This window comes from Mustela nivalis (genome assembly GCF_964662115.1).
Source record: "Mustela nivalis genome assembly, chromosome: 13".
Lineage (NCBI taxonomy): Eukaryota > Metazoa > Chordata > Mammalia > Carnivora > Mustelidae > Mustela > Mustela nivalis.
In genome coordinates this window covers 25,375,252-25,395,333 of record NC_139032.1, presented here as the reverse complement: position 1 = coordinate 25,395,333, position 20,082 = coordinate 25,375,252, and the positions used below count along the sequence as shown (strand labels likewise).

The following is a 20,082-nucleotide window of genomic DNA, read 5'->3' as shown; positions in this document are numbered from 1 at the left end:
CAGTAGCTTATCAGTTCTTTTCTATTGGGAAGAAATTACTTGCCTCTCATGTACTATTGTTAGGAGTTGCAATTAATTAGTAGTTAAGATTTTAAATTTTTATCAGAGTATGTTGTACATAGTACTCAATATATAATTGTTTTGTACACGGTAGAAAATGTTGTGTCTCAAAAAAGATATATTGCTAAAGTGCCATGGTAATTCACAAGAATGGAGATCAGAGATGGCTTTCTTAGGAAAAAATGGCTTTTGAATTGGAATGTACAGAACAGTAGAATTTGAATATGCACAGGTGAGGGAGAAGAAACTAGAATGCTGTGAGTATGGAGGCAGTGAAGTATAAGCCAACCTAATTAAAACAGAAGGACCTTTGAGGAGAATAGTGTGTTTGGCAAGTTAGGTTGGAAAAGATTGTGGGAGGATCAAAGGCCTGATTTATGGTTTAGTTAGTAGACACTAAAGAATTTTTGAAGGTTTTAAAACAGAGAACAAAGTTTTTATGATGATAATTTCATTGCAGTGCCTAGGAAAAACTGAATGAAGTTGAAGACTAGTGTTAAGAATTTGACAGTGCTCGGTATTGTTAAAGGTATAGAACAACAGTAGCATACTGCCGTTGGTATAGTGTAAATTAGTATAACCATTTTGGAAAACAGTTTGGTATTAAGTTTTTATTTTGTGTGTGTGTAAAGGTGCAACAGTTTTTTTTCAGCTTTATTGAGGTATAATTGAGATATAAAATTGTAAGATACTTAAAATATACATCATAAAAAATAAAATGCGTGTCATGATGATTTGATATACATAAACATTGTGAAACATTTCCTCCCATCTATTTAAACACATTTACCATCTCACATATTTATCTTTTTTTTTTTTTAAGAATGTTTAAGTTCTAGCCTCTTAAAACATCAATTATGCAATAATGCAGTGTTATCAACCATAGTCACTATGGCGTACATTAGTTCTCCGACCTGATTCATCTTATAGCTGAAAGTTTGGACCATTTTACTGGCCTCTCCCTTGTTGTCCGCCAGAATCTAGCAACTGGTATTAACTTTTCAAGTTGAAGATGATGGGAAGACCATATGTTCTAGAAATTCTACCCTAGATTAACCCACTGAGCCACCCAGGTGCCCCGTAATGTTCAAATTCTTAATCTACCTATTGGGTTATTTTCTTTTTACCTTCATGTGTCATTATATATTTCTATTGTGTATGCAAAATCTTTCATAATTAAACAGTTAGGATTTTCCCAGTATCATTGAGTGTAATGGGGAAATATTTCTCTCTTTCTTTATCTCCTTCCTTTCTCCATTATACTCCTTTTTCAAAGAAATCAAGCTCTTCTTTCTGCCATGGTTAAATCCTTTTTCTTTTTTAAGATTTTATTTATTTGTTTGAGAGAGAGAGAGAATGAGAGAGAGAGAGCATGAGAGGAGGGAGGTCAGCTGGAGAAGCAGGGAGCCCAGTGTGGGACTCAATCCTGGGACTCCAGGATCATGACCTGAGCCAAAGGCAGTTGCTTAACCAACTGAGCCACCCAGACACCCGTAAATCCTCTTTTACTATACATTAATATACTCAGGAATTGTTAAAGGTACAAAAATAAATCAACTCTAATTCACCCATTCTTAACATATGGTTTCATTTTTGAATGCTGATTTTAAAGGAAAATGTCACATGCATAGGTATTTTGAAAATAATAATAAGCAATTAGTTTCATAGCCCCTTTTATAAACCATGCATTATATTGTCAAGTCAATATAGTATAATTCACTTGGTCATTCATTGCCCTATTATTGAATATTTAGGTTGTATGGAATTGGTCACTTGATATTCATTGAACATCTTCCTATGTTTAATTTTTCTATGAATTATTTTCTTGAAACAAATTCATTTTTTTCTTAAAGATTTATTTATTTATTTGTCATAGAGAGAGAGCACGAGCAGGGGCAGAGGGATAAGATTCCTCACTGAACAAGGAGCCCGATGTGGGACTTGATCCCACGACCTTGAGATCATAACCTGAGCTGAAGGCGAACACTTAATTGACCGAGCCACTCAGACATCCCCAATTTAAGATTTTATATTTTTAAGTGATTTTTACCCAGTGTAGAGCTTAAACCCATAACCCCAAGATCAAGAGTTACATGCTCTACCCACTGAGCCAGCTAGGTACGTCTCCTTAAAATAAAATTTTTTAGGGCGCCTGGGTGGCTCAGTGGGCTAAGCCGCTGCCTTCGACTCAGGTCATGATCTCAGGGTCCTGGGATCGAGTCCCGCATCAGGCTCTCTGCTCGGCAGGGAGCCTGCTTCCTCCTCTCTCTCTGCCTGCCTCTCTGCCTACTTGTGATCTCTCTCTCTGTCAAATAAATAAATAAATAAAATCTTAAAATAAAATAAAATTTTTTAAAAGATTTATTTATTTTGTGGGGGGAGTGTGCATGAGTGGGGGGGAGGGGCAGAGGGACAGGGGAAAGAGAATCTCAAGCAAACTCTCCACTGAGTGTAGAGCCTGACATGGGGCTCAGTCCCATGACCCAAGATCATGACCCTAGCAAACATCAGACACTTAACTGACTGAGCTACCCAGGTGCTCCTTGAAAAAATTCTTAAAAGATAGTAATTGAGGGTTTTGGAGGGGAAAAGGGTGGGAAGTTGAGTGAGCATGATGGTGGGTGTTATGGAGGGCACGTATGCATGGAGTGCTGGGTGTGGTGGATAAACAATGAATTCTGGACCACTGGAAAGAAATTTAAAAAAATTTTTTTTAAAGAAAACAAAAAAAAAGAAAAAGGAAAAGGAAAAAAAGATAGTAATTGAATCAAAGGATATAAACATCTTCTTATCAACATTGTCTTCTAGAAGTAGGCTATGAGCTTACTACATTGTCCACGACTTTACCAGCATTGGGTAGATCATCCACTGCTCATCTTATGGACTTCAGAGCTGTTTTATTCATTGTCTTTGTGTATCTTGCTCTTTTGCTCTGTTGATAACTATACTCACTGTGTCCAAACTCAGGTCCATAGTTTACTCCAAACTAAGCATTTGGCTTGACTTACATCATTTTTGTTTTTTGGTTCTGTCATTTTATCCAGATACATAGACTCTAAACTTCCTTTTTCACTTTTCTGTTTTTGAAGGTCTGGGAGTTTTTAATCGATGAAATATTTTTCAAATCTATCTTCTCTTCCATTTTCATGAGCACGTTTCTATTTTAGGTTCTCTCTTACTGGTATTATTTCAGTAAGTTTTAACAACTCTTTCTGCCTCCTGCCTTCTAACGCTAGGAGTAATTTCTCTTCTACACTGCGACCAAATGACTTTTTAAAAAGCATAACTTCTGCCATGCCACACCAAGTCCTTAAACTTCAGTGTCTTCTGAATCAAGTATAGTATCCTTGCCCTGATATGTAAAGTCCTCAGGCTGTGCTTTTCAAACTGAGACTTCCCCCTCATATAACCCATCCAGAAATCAATTTAGTAGGTTTATAGATAGGTAGTAGAAAAATACAGTAGATAATAGGGAAAAAAAGAAAAATACCAAGAATATATTATATCTATTCGTATTTTACAAAATTTGTTTCTGTGTGTCTACGTATACATACACAGCATACACACTTAAGTACATATTCATGCACCGACCCGTGCGTATCCTGGGTCATGATCTAAAACATTCCTTAATGTGGATCACTGTTAAATAAGTATAAAATCATTGTTCTATGGTATAGTTTCAACCTAATTAAACTTCAGCCATATTCTTTCCCAGATTTTCTCCTAGCCAGAGCAAAGCACACCTATTACAGAATGCTCTATCCTCCCTGGCTTTGCTCAAGATTCATGTCGCTTGTCGTCTCCCTGAAGCTTTCTCTCACTGCTCTACCCCACACACCAAAAACAGAAAATCTGGATGTGATCTTTCCTTCCTTTTATACCTCACAGCATTTTGTTTTTCTTATGGCACATTTCACAAGTACATTTTTATTATCATTCTTAACAGATTACTCATCCTTTGTGGACATGAACTTTATCTTGTATCCTCATTTTAGTGTATAACATTTTCTACTTAGAAAATATTTCTAAAATTTATTAATTGAAATATAAGACTTAATAGCAATGAATGCACATGAAAAAGGATGGGACCAGGGAGGGAGACAAACCAGAAGAGACTCAATCTCAGGAAACAAACTAGGGGCTGCTGGGGCGGGGGATAGGGTGGCTGGGTGATAGATATTGAGGAGGGTATGTGCTATGGTGAGTGCTGTGAAGTGTGTAGGACTGATGATTCACAGACCTGTACCCCTGAAACAAATAATAAATTATATGTTAATAAAAATATGAATGTACATTTAAACAGTATGGTTTTGTTTTTTAAAAAGTGATCTTTAGGGGCGCCTGGGTGGCTCAGTGGGTTAAGCCGCTGCCTTCGGCTCAGGTCATGATCTCAGCGTCCTGGGATCGAGTCCCACATCGGGCTCTCTGCTCCACAGGGAACCTGCTTCCCTTTCTCTCTCTCTGCCTGCCTCTCTGCCTACTTGTGATCTCTGTCTGTCAAATAAATAAATAAAATCTTAAAAAAAAGTGATCTTTATTTTTTTAAGATTTATTTATTTTTAAGAAAGAGAGTGTGCAAGCAGTGGTGAGGGACAGAGGGAGAGGGAAAGAAAAAAATCTCCAGCAGACTCTCCACTGCGCACAGACCCTGACGCAGGGCTCAATCCCAGAACCCTGAGATCATGACCTGAGCCGAAACCAAGAATTGGATGCTTAACCAACTTAGCCACCCAGACGCCCCTGGAAAGTCATCTCTTTTTTTCTTTTAAATTTTATTTATTTGTCAGAGAGAGCACAAGCAGGGGGAGCAGGAGGCAGAGGGAGAAGCAGGCTCCCTACTGAACAAGGAGCCCCAGGCAGGACTCAATCCCAGGATTCTGGGATCATGACCTGAGCTGAACACAGAAACTTAACCAACTGAGCCACCCAGGCATCCCAGAAAGTAATCTTTGTTAAAGAAATTTTGGGAACTACTGATATGTAGAGAAATGATAATGGCAAAAATTAATCTTTGAGGGTTTTACTATATATTTGCCAGATACTATATTAAGTACTTCAAATGGTGGTTTCATTTAATTTGCACAGTTAGCTATGAAGTTGGTAGATACTGTCCCCAGTTTGTAGATGCAGTGGGAAAAAGGACCTTAAATTTATTCACTTGGAGAAAACTATTGATAGTTTGTTTTGGTCCTACTTTTCTTTAGATATATACTTCCCCCCCCCCTCCCAAATAATGTAGAAACTGTTAAATGGACCACTTTTTAGTTAAAGATTGTGAGCATTTTGAGTAATAATTCTTACAACATGAAGTAATTGAGTTTTTTTTTAAAGATTTTATTTATTTATTTGACAGAGAGAGATCACAGTAGACAGAGAGGCAGGCAGAGAGAGAGAGAGGGAAGCAGGCTCCCCGCTGAGCAGAGAGCCCGATGCGGGACTCGATCCCAGGACCCTGAGATCATGACCTGAGCCGAAGGCAGCGGCTTAACCCACTGAGCCACCCAGGCGCCCAATTGAGTTTTTTAATAACTAAATTGCTTTCCAGTACCCCAAAATGAGAAAAAAAATATTTTATTTTTATTTTTTTAAAGGTTTGGTTTTTTAAAATTTTTTATTTGACAGAGATCACAAGTAGGCAGAGAGGGAGAGGGAAGCAGGCTCCCTGCTGAGCCAAGAGCCTGATGCGGGACTCGATCCCAGGACCCTGAGATCATGACCCGAGCTGAAGGTAGCAGCTTAACCCACTGAGCCACACAGGCGCCCCGAGAAAAAAATATTTTAAATGTACCAGTTTGTTGTAACATTTCTTTGTTTACTACTGAGTTTGTATATTTCATGTTTATTGGTTATATGCCTTTCATATGGTTGTGGCTGTTTTTTCCAGTTTAAATAAAATAAGATAAAAACAGAGAGGGAGGCAAACCATAAGGGTTTCATTTATCTTTAGATTTTGTTTTAGTACTTTTTAAGTACTAAATAATAATAATAAGGAGATTATTCATCAAGTTAAATATATTGGCTTTTCCTTTTAGTTTCCTCCATTTGGTATTATGTTCAGAAGGGCTTTCCTATTATGTTCAGAAGGGCTTTCCTACTCAAAGATGATATTCTTATTCACGTAGATTTTATTTTAATACTTATGTGTTTCTGTTTTTTCAAAATTAGAATAATATTTTATATTACTCAGTGATTCTATACTCAGTATAAAGCAATTTTGATCAAAGGATTTTTTTAAACAATAAGGTGAAATTTCCATAATCTCACAAAAATAAATATCCTAAGAGTTAGTAAATTTTTAATGTATGTCCTTCCAGAATTTTTTCTTTGCATATAGTGTCATAATATTGAGACCATGTGAATATATTTATAGTTCTATATCATTTTTAGTGATTTCAGAGTTTTCAGTTTTATAAATTTACCATATGTTTAGTATATATCCTATTGTTAGCCATTTAAATTGATGCCTAGTTTTTTGTAATACATCTGCAGTGAACACAAATAGATATCCGCCCCCACCTCACTTATCTATTTAAGGTAAATTCCTAGTAGTGAAATTCTTGGGCCTAATATTATATGTGTTTCTAATCTGGATCCACCCCCTCCTTATCCCTTAAACTAGAATCTTGAAGTGATCATCCTCACCTGCCACATTCAACTGCTAATAAAATACTGTAGATTCTGCTCTCAAATAATTTATCGCAAGATACATTTCTTTCCATCTAAACTGCTTCTGATCTCGGCATAATCTTCACTGACGTGGGCTTGCAGTAGCAATTAAAGGTGTTTTCCACCTCTTTTATCAACTCTGATGCATTTCCCACGGCAACCAAAGTGATCCCTTAAAAACATAAATGTAGCATGAATAGAAAGCTGATAGTCTGCTCAAATTCCTTCATGGTTTCACAAGACCCTCCAAGATGAGTCCTCTGTCCTACCCTATCTACCCCCTCCCTAAACTCCAACCAAATTGGCCTCTTTTTCAGGCTCCTTCCTGCCTTGGAGCCTTTAAACATATGGTTCTTTTTACTTGGAAATCTCTTTTTGCTTAGCCAGGTTTTGCTTAGCCAGTTCCTTCCCATCACTCAGAGTCCATTTTAAATGTCACTACATCAGAGAGAGCTCACTTTTCTTCATGCTTCTTTTCTTCATAGCTTAAACCTCGCTTTCTAATTGCAGCATTTATGTTTATATCTGCTTCCCCTCCAGGACAAGTCCCATGAGAGCGAGTGTCTTTTCAGTTCTCTTCACCATAGTACATGCAATACCTAGTAGCTAGTGCTCAGAGAGTATCTTTAGAATAAGTTAATGTTGCCACATCACTCATTAGATAAATAGAACCAATTTATATTCTCATTTGACTTTGGAATGATTTTTCTGCATTTAAAATTATCTGGGTGTGTGGTACCAGATGTCAAGGATTTATTTAACCTGATTTTTTTTCTCTGTTAGCCACTTATCCTATAACCTACATTTATTCTGTAATTCAGCCTTTTCTCGTGTCTTTAAAATACCGTAATTATATTACAATAAATTCTTGTATCTTAAATCTCTTTCTGGACTTTGTTTTCTGGTACACTGCTCTGTCAACTCAAGTGCCCTGACCATACTATTGTAGCTATTTTTGCTGTTTGGTGTACAGTTATTTGGTAGGCAAATTCTCCTTCATTGCTTTAACTTTTTGTTTCTATCCTGCGTTCTTCCAGATGAAGTTTTGACTAGAATTTCAATAGAAATTTTATTAAATTTACAAAGTAACAATTAGTCTTCCCATCTACAAACATAATTTGTTCCATGTCCTTTTCAATATTTTACAAATTTCTTTATAGATCCTAAAACTTTCTGAATTATATTTTTAGGGATTTTTTTATAGCAACTTGGGGGGAATGGTTTTTCTAGTTGTATTTTCTGTCTGCTAATTGCTGATTTAGAGAAAAGTTCTTAATTTTGCGGTTTGTTTTTTGTTATTTACTTTTTATAATTATAATTATAAAAACTTGCTACTGTTTATTTTTTCTCATAAGTTTTAAATTCTTTTGGGTTCTAAAGATAGACTAAGAAGAACTTCTAACAGTACTTTTAATGTTTATTCCAGTATAGAAATATTTTGAAGCTTTTGGGGCGCCTGGGTGGCTCAGTGGGTTAAAGCCTCTACCTTTGGCTTAGGTCATGATCCCAGGGTCCTGGGATCGAGCCCCGCATCGGGCTCTCTGCTCAGCAGGGAGCCTGCTTCCTCCTCTCTCTCTGCCTGTTTCTCTGCCTACTTATGATCTCTCTCTCTCTCTCTCTCTGTCAAATGAATAAATAAAAATCTTTAAAAAAATAAAAAAAATTTTTGAAGCTTTGATATTATGCTGTCATGTTTGTAGTTTGAGATTAATCATAAATATCTTATTTGCTTTCACTGTAATAATTACAATTATATATTTGAGTAGAAGTAGAAATGTAGTCAGTAGTTTAAGGTTGCTCTAGAAAATGAACTGAAATCAGGAAAATCAGAATTGTTTTCCTGTTAAACTTTCCACAGAGGAGGAATATTGTAAACCAGAATTGGTTTTCCAAAACTATTCCAAAAACTAATTTCAAAAACTATCTTGGTTTTTTTCTTTTTTTTTTTTTTTCCTTAAGATACTATTTTTTTAAGTAATCTCTATACCAAAAGTGAGGCTCAAACTGAAAACCCTGAGATCAAGAGTCACATGCTATACTGACTGAGCCAGCCAGGTGCCCCAGAACTATCTTAATTCTAAAATAGTGTTTTTCTCCCATAGGAAGTAGTTCTGAAAGATGGAAGAATTGAAAGACTAAAGTTGGAACTTGAAAGGAAGGATGCTGAAATCCAGAAGCTGAAAAATGTGATCACTCAATGGGAGGTTTGTAATTATTTACTGCTGTGAACTAATTCTATAAAATCACACTTTTCTGTTTTTCCTATATGTCAATATATATATAATATTTGATTAATAGAAATATTTCTGCAGTTTAGGTTTTTAAACTCTCACTAATATAAAATATGAATTGCAATATGATTTTTTAATCATGTGAATATGCGTATAACATTAAACTTGCCATTTCAACCATTTTTAGGTGTATAATTCATTGGCATTAATTATCTTCACAGTGTTGTGTAGTTATCACCACTATTTATTTCCCGAACTTTTTCATCAACCCAAATTCTGTGCCATTAAATAGCTCCCCATTTTCCTTTTCTTTCGGCCCCCCCGTGACCTCTAATCCCAATGAATTTGCTTTATTCTGGATCCCTCATGTAAGTGGAATCATGTATTTGTCATTGTGTGTCTGAATTATTTCACTTAGTGTAACGTTTTCAAGTTTCATCCATGTTTTTGCATGTATCAGAATTCCATTCTTTTTATAGTCCGTTGTATATATATGCTACAATTTGTTTGTTCTGTTTATGGACACTTGCATTGTTTCCACCATTTCACTATTTTGAACAATTCCTGCCATGAACATTAGTATACCAGTATCTGAGTTCCTGCTTTCAGTTCTTTTTTTTTTTTTTTTTTTTTTTTTTTTTATTTTATTTATTTGACCGAGAGAAATCACAAGTAGGCAGAGAGGCAGGCAGAGAGAGAGCAGGAAGCAGGCTCCCTGCTGAGCAGAGAGCCCGATGTGGGACTCGATCCCAAGACCCTGAGATCATGACCCGAGCCGAAGGCAGCGGCTTAACCACTGAGCCACCCAGGCGCCCCTGCTTTCAGTTCTTTTGGGTATACCTAAAAGTGGGATTTCTGGATCATAAAGTACTTCTGTGTTTAACTTTTAGAAAAATTGTCAGACTGTTTTCCATAGCACATGCACCATTTCACATTCCCATGATCAATGCACAAAGGTTCCAATTTCTCTACATCCTCGCCAACACTTGTTATTTATAAAATTTTTTAAAACCAAAACCTACATGTTACTCTTCTACGCACTTCTTAGGCTTTTCAAAAAATCTCTTATTCATCTTTTTTGTCATTCTTTTTTGATTAATATTTATTCACCCAACAGTTATTTATTGAGTGCCTATAATGTGTCAAGTACTTTTCTGGGCCCCACACAATGTAATAGTGAAAAAAATGATAAATCAAGTCCCAGCTCTGATGATATTTTCCTTTCTCTGCTACACATGCCTTTAAGTATCATCCCTGCTAAAGCCTTTTTGGACTATATCCACCCATCTCCCTTGGCTTTTTCTTTGTGATTTATATTTCCCTTTTCTTTTGTTGGGCACAACAAAGATGATGAAGATGCAGCATGCGTGTGTGTGTGTGTGTGTGTGTGAGAGAGAGAGAGAGAGAGAGAGATGGAATATTATTCAGCCATAAAAAGAATGAAATCTTGCCATTTGCAACAATGATGGATCTAGAGCATATAACGCTAAGTGAAATAAGTTAGAGAAAGACAAACACCATATGATCTCACTCATATGTGGAATTTGAGAAATGAAACAAAACAAAAGGGGAGAAAAAGAGAGACAAACCAAGACACAGACTCTTAACTATAGAGAACAAACTGATGGTTACCAGAGGGGAGGTGTGGGGAGGGATGGGGAGAAATAGGTGATGGGGATTAAAGAGTACTCTTATCATGATGAAGAAAATAGAATTAAATAAATAAACCTAAAGCTTCATAAATTGTAGGCAGAAAAAAAAGAACCACAACGAGAACCATTGGACTGGTGCTAAATGAACATATACTTCAATTCTTATCTAAAAATTTGGCTGAAATATAAGATGTATATAGATATATTTATAAGATGTATATAAGATATATATATACATATATGCATGAGGCCTGAAGTGAAGACACTGTAGTAAAGCAATGAACAGGTGTGGAGTGTGAGAGGAAAAGCACATTTTGAACAGGTTTGGGCAGAGGGGACCTGTATCTCATTTTGTATATGCCAAGTTTGAAAGGGCAATAGATGTAGGCATAGATGTTCAGAATGTAGCTAAAGTCACAATGTATCATTTAATTTAAGTGCTCTCTTTTTCATGAAGTTAAAAATACTATTAAGGGTCTTGTATATTTCATTTATGTTCTTATAAAATGCATGACATTAGTATGTTTTGTTTTTATAGATACATTTGCTATTCTGGTTGTATATACAAAACTATATATGCTATTTTTATGGACAGCCTAGGATTTTTCATAGGTGATTTTCCTCATTTGCAATTTTTGCTTTATGGGCTGATTTTACACCTGAAGTCTGCTATGAGAGGTCTCTGGGGACACTGATGTGTACCTTGGACAAAAGGCTTGAGCTGGATATAGAGTTTGGCAAGATATTAACATTGATTGAGGCCCTGTTAGAGAATTTCTTAGAAAGTTTCATATTCACAGTGGATAAATTTTCATAGTAAATATACTTGTAGTTAACTATGTATATTTTCCCCTTCATATTTTTATGTGTCTGTCTGACTTACCTCCCTCATTCATTCCTAAGCTTCTCAGAAGTTCTGTTCCCTTTGTATTTACTGTGGTGTTTATTTCTGTTCAGGGTATTGTCTGCAACATTATGAATGTCATTACTGGTTTATTATTAGCAGTTTACTGGATAGTGTTTAGTAAAAGCCATCTTTACTGGCATTTGATGTAAAATACATTAAATACATTTTACAAGAAAGATTTTGAAATCAGTAACTTCTGACTTATGTACATATGTGTTAAGAGAAGAAATGACAAGTTCTTATACTCATCTGCTTTCTTTCTCTGATATTTTGTTTTTCCACAATGTAGTTAATGTATTGTTTTCTCCCAATGTATTAATATATTAAATATTTATAAATAAATCTGTTTAAGATATGTTGAATGAGGATATTGTAGGGGGAAAATTCCTTGGAAAAAAGATGTTAATGTGAGAAGGTATTTCCTCTTGTTTGTAAGCGTATAGTTATGTCATCAATGTATGAGAAGAAGCTAAATCATTTGCATAAAGAAATTGAAAGATATTCCAGTAAATTATTAATTCATATCAGCGAAAAGTTACTTTAACAACGTATAGTTAATGAAATAATGAGAGATTAATAAAGCCTTACATGAGGAGACATAGTACTGTGCTGTACAGTTCTGTAAGTACTGCGTGTGTGTGCCTAGGCACTCTCAGTAGTTAGTAGCCACATATTGGAAAATGGCAGATATAGAACAGATGCAGAAAGTTCTAACATAGAACTGGACTGTCTTGATTTAGAGCTATGAATCATCATTCTTTGTTTTCATCTAATTATATTTTATGGGTTTTTGTTTAAGGGAAAAAAAGAACTTCAAGAAAATTTAGTATTATCCTGAATTTTCTCCAGTTTTATATCTTCCTTCTTTATTTTTCAACCACTTATAGTATTAATTTCTATTATTATACCATGGAATTAATTTAGAAGGAGATAGTACTGAATACATTTTCCTCCATCCTATTTCTTTCAAAAGTAGTTTCTGTCTTTCAGCAAGCCTAAATTCATTGCTCCATAAATTCAGAGTAAGTCATTAATTATAATACCATTTACTTTAAAAAATTTAATCTTTTTTCTTTGACTATTAGGCAAAGTATAAAGAAGTAAAAGCAAGAAATGCACAGTTATTGAAAATGCTTCAGGAAGGTGAAAGTAAGTGATTTGTCTGTTTTTGGAATTAAAAGTAACCTTAAAAAATTTGAAGATGATTTTTCAAGATATATAATTAACTCAATAAAAAAATATTTCCTAGAGGGATTCAGATTGAATTGTTGCTGATAATTTTACTATTACAACTTGGTCTTACAGCACCTTAGTGTTACAGCACCTTAGTATAACACAAGTTTCCAACTAGTCAGGTAAGAGAAAGCTTGAAATTTCAATTCTTATAAAGTATTGGACTACATTCAGCAGGAAAACAAGCATAGAACTTGCTTAAGATTCTCTTAATGATTAGAAGGAGAATGCCTATAATTTTAAATTTTCCTTCTTCCCTTCCTCCCAGTCTTTTTTAAAAAAAATCATTTATTTATTATAGAATGGGAGAGAGAGTGTGTATGTGTGTGTGCACATGAGCAGGGGGAAGAGCAGAGAGAGAGGGACAAGCAGATTCTGTGCTGAGCACAGAGCCTAATATAGGGCTCAATCTCACAACCCTGAGATCATGACCTGAGCCAAAACCAAGAGTTGGACACTTAACCGAGCTAAGCCACCCAGGTGCCCCTTCCCAACTATACTTTTGCAGACACTAAACTTTGGCAATATTTCACCAGCAAGAAGTCGAGGAAATCAATAAAAAATTATTAGAGATAATCACATTTAGTAAAGCATATGTTGTATGAAGCCCCTGTTAATAAGTATCAGTGATATCCCAGATAGATCTCTTGTGAGTACTGTATAGTGTTCAAGAAATTGTGAAACTCATCTTGAATCAGAATAAACAAGATATCAAAAATTGAAGATACTGGAGTGGAATTGTTCATAAAAATTTTAACCATATTAAAAAACAGTTATCAAAACATATGAGTAAAAACCAAGAATCATGTTCAGCTGAAAAGAATATATGGTGTTGAAATAGATTCAAACTTACTGTTTAATAACTTTACTATTTTTTTATAATCTAACATATAGCTTAACTATGATAAAATAGAAGTTAAAGAATAATGGGGAAAGGTATTATTTGGACAATTAGATATCAGCATTCTGAGATTAATTTAGATCTGTGCATGTTTCAGATTTCCATGTGGATCATTTAATGAACAAAATTATGAAAAAAATTGTTTACAAGCTCTATTTCTAATTGAAGAAATTAGGGGTTCATTGGACATTGGATGCATGATTTTTTAAATATGTAAAAACAAAGTAATATTCCTATTTAGGGAAACATTTGTGAAATGTTAGAAAGTTAACTGATAAAAGCTTTCTGTCAAATATACATTAAAATGGCTACCAGTAAATAACATCAGTGTTGTCCATACTGTATACTATTAAAAAAATCCAAATAGGGATTCCAGGCTGGCTCAGTTGGTAAAGCATGCAACTCTTGATTTTGGGGTCATGAGTTCCCATGTTGGGTGTAGAGATTACTTAAAAAAATATATATACAAATAGATCAGTGATGGGCATTAAGGAGGACATGTGGTGTGATGATCACTGGATGTTACACACAACAAATGGGTCATTGAACACTACATCAAAAACTAATGATGTGGGACGCCTGGGTGGCTCAGTTGGTTAAGCGGCTGCCTTCGGCTCAGGTCATGATTCCAGCGTCCTGGGATCAAGTCCCACATCGGGCTCCTTGCTCTGCAGGGAGCCTGCTTCTCCCTCTGACTCTGCCTTCCACTTTGTCTGCCTGTGCTCGCTCTCGCTCGCTCTCTCTCTGACAAATAAATAAATAAAATCTTTAAAAAAAACAAAAACAAAAACAAAAAAACTAATGATGTACTACATGTTGGCTAATTGAATTTAAATTAAAAAAAATCCAAGTGGAAGAATTTTCTGTAGAACCATTACATGAAAAATACAGTACATTAGAGCACACATATGCTAGCATTGATAACGTGAATGTGAATACAGTCAGCTCCCTTATAACGCAACACATACATCACCCATCTCTGCAAAAGCACACAAGTTAAAACCACACAGTTTATGGGGAAAAGGGTTAGGAGGGTGCAACACTCAAAGGAAAAGAAAAGTCATCAGAGACACATTTTAAAAAAAGTTGGGAACCTAATAAAAACAGTAACACAGTTTTATACATGTTAAAGTGATTAAACACAAATACTGTAATAAATATGGCACTTTACCTGAAAGGCTGCCTTTAGTTTGCTTGTGGAAATAGGCCTCAGAGGGTCCACAGATTGTGTGTTACTGTGAAGCAATGGAAGAGTGGAAAGTTGGTGTGGTTTAGTAACAGTGGACAGAGATAGCTGGTCGATATTTGAGGTGTGTGCATGGGTGCTGTTTTCTGTATTTGTGAAATTATGCTCAAGCAAATGCAAAATTCATGTTATGTTCAGGTTTTTCCATAATACAGCAATCTCAATGAAACACATTTGTGTTTTCAAAACAAGCGTGTTACTAGAAAATTGACTATAATTGAAATGTTACATAATTATTAAAAATCACTTGTTCTCAGTGAGTATGCCTAATTCTGGGGAGAGGGGATGTACAAGTTACCAAGTTGAATCTTGAGAGACTGATTTGATTCTTGATGCACTGTCTCACCTTACTGCATTAAACTATGACAGATAAATTTGAATTACAGTGTTATATTGGTAGAGCTGTGGTGGTAACAGTACTCATATATTTGATCTTTTCCTCCTTCACTAATTATAGTTTTACCTCTTCAGTCTCTCCTAGTTTTTTCAAAATTGAGGAGTTACTTTTTCATACATTATAACTATTACCATGGATTAAAGAAGTTGATAGCCATGTAGAGATCTTTGAAACCTAGGAAACCTAGGGGTTGAAATGTAGATAGATCTCTTGCTTCCCCAAAGAGGGAAAACCTCTAGACAAAGGACCATGGGTGTATGTAATCAGTTATATCATATGAGCTACATTTACTTGACAGTGCTTTATTGGTATGAACAGTCAGTTAAAAATCATTTTTTGTGGGCCTTACAGTACTGCTCACCCTGACAATTTAACAAAACGAAACAAAAACATCCTACCTTGTTTTTAAAATCTTGTTTTAAGATAAGTCAAGATATTTGCTTCATCCCTATGGGAAATTGGTTATGTCCTTGTCCTCTTTAGAATAGCTGGAAAAAATTTATCTTTCAAGATATCTATACAATTAATATTTTAACGCCACAAAAAAATGTAAAATTTTCAAGAAAAACTGCTGTAGTAATAATGATGATCAGAATTTACCAGTGGAAAAAAATAAGAGCTATATAGAATTAAGAAATACATCCATTCTCTATAAGGACAGTTAGTCTTCACCCAACTGCACTGCTATCTTGGTTCACTAAAGTATTGTTCAAATATTTGAGTGATTGAAAAGATAATACTGCTGTTTTTCCTTTCTTGTCAGTGAAAGATAAAGCAGAAATACTTCTGCAAGTTGATGAATCACAAAGTATCAAGAACGAGCTAACTATACAGGTAAGAAAAACTCTGAAATATACAGGACTGGTTTTCTTAAGCTATTTCTCTTTAGTCCTAAATTATGAAACTCGATTAAACAAAAATATAGCCCATCAGCACTGTGATAAAGTAAAACAAATTATACTTTTTATTATCATGTAATAGCAAATGAATTAAGGTTCTCTTTACTGTGCTGAGGGAGGTAGGAATGTCCTAAAGCCTAAGGGAAGATAAGGTTGTATATTAGTTGAAGCTGACTAATATAGAAATAAAAAGGGCAAATAGAACTTACCCTATTCATGGATGTGACTTTCTTCCCTTCCCATCCTTACTCTGCATTTTCTCTTAGAATAGGGAGTTTGATGAATACCCAACTTTTGTAGCAACATGGACAGGACTGGAAGAGATTATGCTGAGTGAAATAAGTCAAGCAGAGAGAGTCAATTATCATATGGTTTCACTTATTAGTGGAGCATAACAAATAGCATGGAGGACATGGGGAGTTAGAGAGGAGAAGGGAGTTGGGGTAAATTGGAAGGGGAGGTGAACCATGAGAGACTATGGACTCTGAAAAACAATCTGAGGGTTTTGAAGGGGTGGGGGGTGGGAGGTTGGGGGAACCAGGTAGTGGGTATTATGGAGGGCACGTATTGCATGGAGCACTGGGTGTGGTGCAAAAACAGTGAATACTGTTACGCTGAAAAAAAATAAATAATTTTTAAAAAAATAGTGAGTTTTTCATATCTGTCTTTTATATATAAATGAGTAAAATGCTTAACTGAAATTGTGTGTGTGCTTGGTGGGTGGGAGGTGGTTCTCTGAGTCAAATTCACCATTGTGAGTAAATGTTAAGAATTAAGAGTATTTGCCTAAAGAGACAAAGTCTTTTAAATTGAATATTTGGTTTTTAGGTGACTTCACTTCATGCTGCATTAGAACAAGAAAGATCTAAAGTGAAAGTATTACAAGCAGAACTAGCCAAATACCAGGTATGCTTTTATAATTTTGAAAGTGTTCTCATCACAAGTAATACCTTTAGAATAGATACTATGTGAGAATAAAGCACTGTTTTATTCAGTCCAAAATCTGTTTGCCAAACATGTTAATAATTTTGTTATTATTGGTCATATAATTTACACTTTAGAAAATGTTAGAGTTTTTCTAAATATTGGTAAATACAACAATAACTAAAGTAAAATCCTTGGTATGATGTGGTATATGTGTCAGTGAATCGTAGTGAGGGAAGGTACATAAATGACATTTGTCCTACTATATAAATTTGATCACGTGGGTACAGCAGTTGATATCTCCATTGTAAAGATATCTTTTCTCCTTTATAATTAATAAATATATGAAGTGATACTTTGAGTTTGTGTGAATATCCTTTTCTTTTTACCCAGTGGTTTTAGCATCCATTGATGATATTTGTATCAGTCATTATTTTGGTGGTTGCAAAACAGAAACTTTTTCTAATTCTATTATTTCTTCTGCATTTACAAGCTGGCATTCAGCATTTTTTTCTGGACAAAGCAGTAAAAAAAAAAATGAGTCATTTTTTTCAGTATACACACACACATATATTTGTATGTATGTATGTGTGTCTAAGTCATGATATAAAAATGTGTTAATTAATGTGGGGAGTCGTAATCAAAAAGGTTTGAAAGCTACCACTGTTGGCCTGGAGAACATAGACGTTTGAACAGTCTGAGGTTTGACCTTTTACCAGTCTAGGAAGGAGAATTCTCTTTGCTTGGGAGACTTCAAAAAGGATCCTTAAATTTCATGCAGGGTTTTTGTTCTGTTTTGTTTTTGTTTTTAATCTTGTTGAAAAACAAGGCATGAGTTTTAAGCTGTGTAACACTGGTCCTTCGCATAGTGGATATCTACTTTGTAGAAGAGTTTTTAGTAAATATATTTGTGTTTTCCTGCTATGGGAAATAAATTTTGTTTTCAATACATTGCATTACACATCTTAGATCCCATATACACTCTTCTGCTTTTTTTTTTCTCCCTCTGAATGAACCTGTGCAAAACTTTAATGTGGTGAGGAATGAATAAGGCCATTCTTACACTTGATTTTTTTTTTAATAAAAAATGTTGGTGTAGAATTGTTTGTGACCACCAAGAAGGAAGTTATAAGCAGAACAAAGATGAAAGCACCAAAGAGTAGCTGCCCACACTAGTAAGTGGGTCTGGATTCATGTGCCCCTGACAGAACCACCAACCACTTTAAGAAATGCACGTCCACAGACAAGTACTAGTTCCCAGACTTGGCTGACCACGAAAGTGACCAAGAATCACTTGGGAACTTTTTGAATTACAGATTGTTTAGCTCAACTCTGGTAATTATAAATAAATAGATCTGGGACAAAATCTAGACATCAGAATTTGAAAAATACTACCATTAAGGTGATTCTATTGATCAACTAAGTTTGGGTATTGTTGCCATAATTTATAAAAATAGAGGAGAAAACTATAAAGTTATTATAAGGAAAAATACATCAAACCATTACGGTTAAAATGGGGGGTAGAGTGGGTAAGGATGATTTTAATTTCTTTTTTGTACCATACTTTCTGTGTTTCTATAATGAGTATTTGCTTTTTAAATCAGTCAGAAAATGTTATGTTAAATGTAATAAATGTAAAATGCTTCTTATCTTTTATGCTCCTACCTCATAGGTTAGAGTTTCATTTGGAGCAAATTAAATACAGATTCATAAATGTCACTGAGCAATATGAAGAGTATAACCCACTTTTCAACCCACTGATGAACAAAATCAGATTTCTAATCCTATCTAATATGAATAAGACTAACTTGAATTAGAAATTGAGTTATTCTTAAAGGTAATGAACTGAATTAGCAAATTTGCTGATTAAATGAAGCAAATTATTTATTTTAGTATTGATCAAAAATTACGTATTTTTAAAAACCTGAGACAGTCCAAATGAGCTCTAAAAAATAAAATATTGGTGATCTTACTAAGTCTAAACTAATTCAAGTAGAAGTAACTGCTTCATACAACATGCTTTAACCATTTGTAGAAAGGAGGGCATGTGTTGTGGTGAGCACTGGGTGTTATATACAACTAATGAATAGTTGAACACTATATCAAAAACTAGTGATGTACTATACAGTGACTAACTGAACATAATAAAAAAAAACCTTGTAAAAATAATTCAGTGGTATGCACATTCAAATTTGCAGCAAACTCAAAAAATTGCTTCTTTCTCGTACTCAAAATGCCTTTGGTCTCATTTATTCTTAAAATGAAAATGCCCCTAAAATGATACTTCCTAAATAATTTGCCCTATTTTTCTTTACAGGGTGGCAGAAAAGGGAAAAGAAACTCTGAATCCGACCAGTGTAGGTGATTCCATTAGCCTTTGAGGTCAACACAAAAATTAAAACTTTCAGGGTTTTGCAAAATGTATATATTTAATGCTGTGCAACTGCTAAACTATGCAGTTTTTGTTGAAGAAACTTTAAAATGATTAGCTCACTAACAGACAGTCTATAATTTTATGTCTTTTTGGCTTAAAGTGAAAAGAAGAAAAGTAGAATTCCAGCAGAACTCAATGATTATTGTTTATTATCCATACTTCTTATCACTTTAGTTTTTCATCAGTCAATAAAATTAATTTACTCTTCCATTAATATGTTTGGTTTTTTAAATTTCAGAAACAATGTGAAAGTATTATTAATTAATTGGATGGATTAAGTAGCTTATGCTCAGGAGACATAGAAGTGGGGGAGGTGTGAAGACAACAGCAAAAATAATTACCATACATATTAGAGTATGATAGCATATTGTTTGGAAATTGAGAAAACTTGCATGAGGTAGTTTTAGGGGGGTAGATAACTTTGCTATAAATTTGTTGAGAGGCATTCCAGGCAGAAGGAGCAAAATCTGTACCGAAACACTCGTTTAAAGAACAGTCTGTCTTGTGGACAGAAACATGACACACTGAGAAA

At 34.7% G+C, this 20,082-nt stretch overlaps 1 protein-coding gene across 3 annotated transcripts in view; it reads left to right on the top strand.

Moving 5' to 3' along the window:
* The window catches only part of GKAP1 (G kinase anchoring protein 1), a 79,672-nt gene extending 59,908 nt beyond the window's left edge, over window positions 1-19,764 (top strand). For all 3 annotated transcript variants that reach the window (XM_082695259.1, XM_082695261.1, XM_082695260.1), the window contains 5 exons: window positions 8,829-8,930; window positions 12,602-12,665; window positions 16,057-16,127; window positions 17,021-17,098; window positions 19,434-19,764. In XM_082695259.1, the coding sequence (XP_082551385.1) occupies window positions 8,829-8,930; window positions 12,602-12,665; window positions 16,057-16,127; window positions 17,021-17,098; window positions 19,434-19,481 (363 nt within the window). In that variant the 3' untranslated portion in view covers window positions 19,482-19,764. The remainder of the gene's footprint in view (window positions 1-8,828; window positions 8,931-12,601; window positions 12,666-16,056; window positions 16,128-17,020; window positions 17,099-19,433) is intronic.
* Window positions 19,765-20,082: the final 318 nt, after the last annotated feature.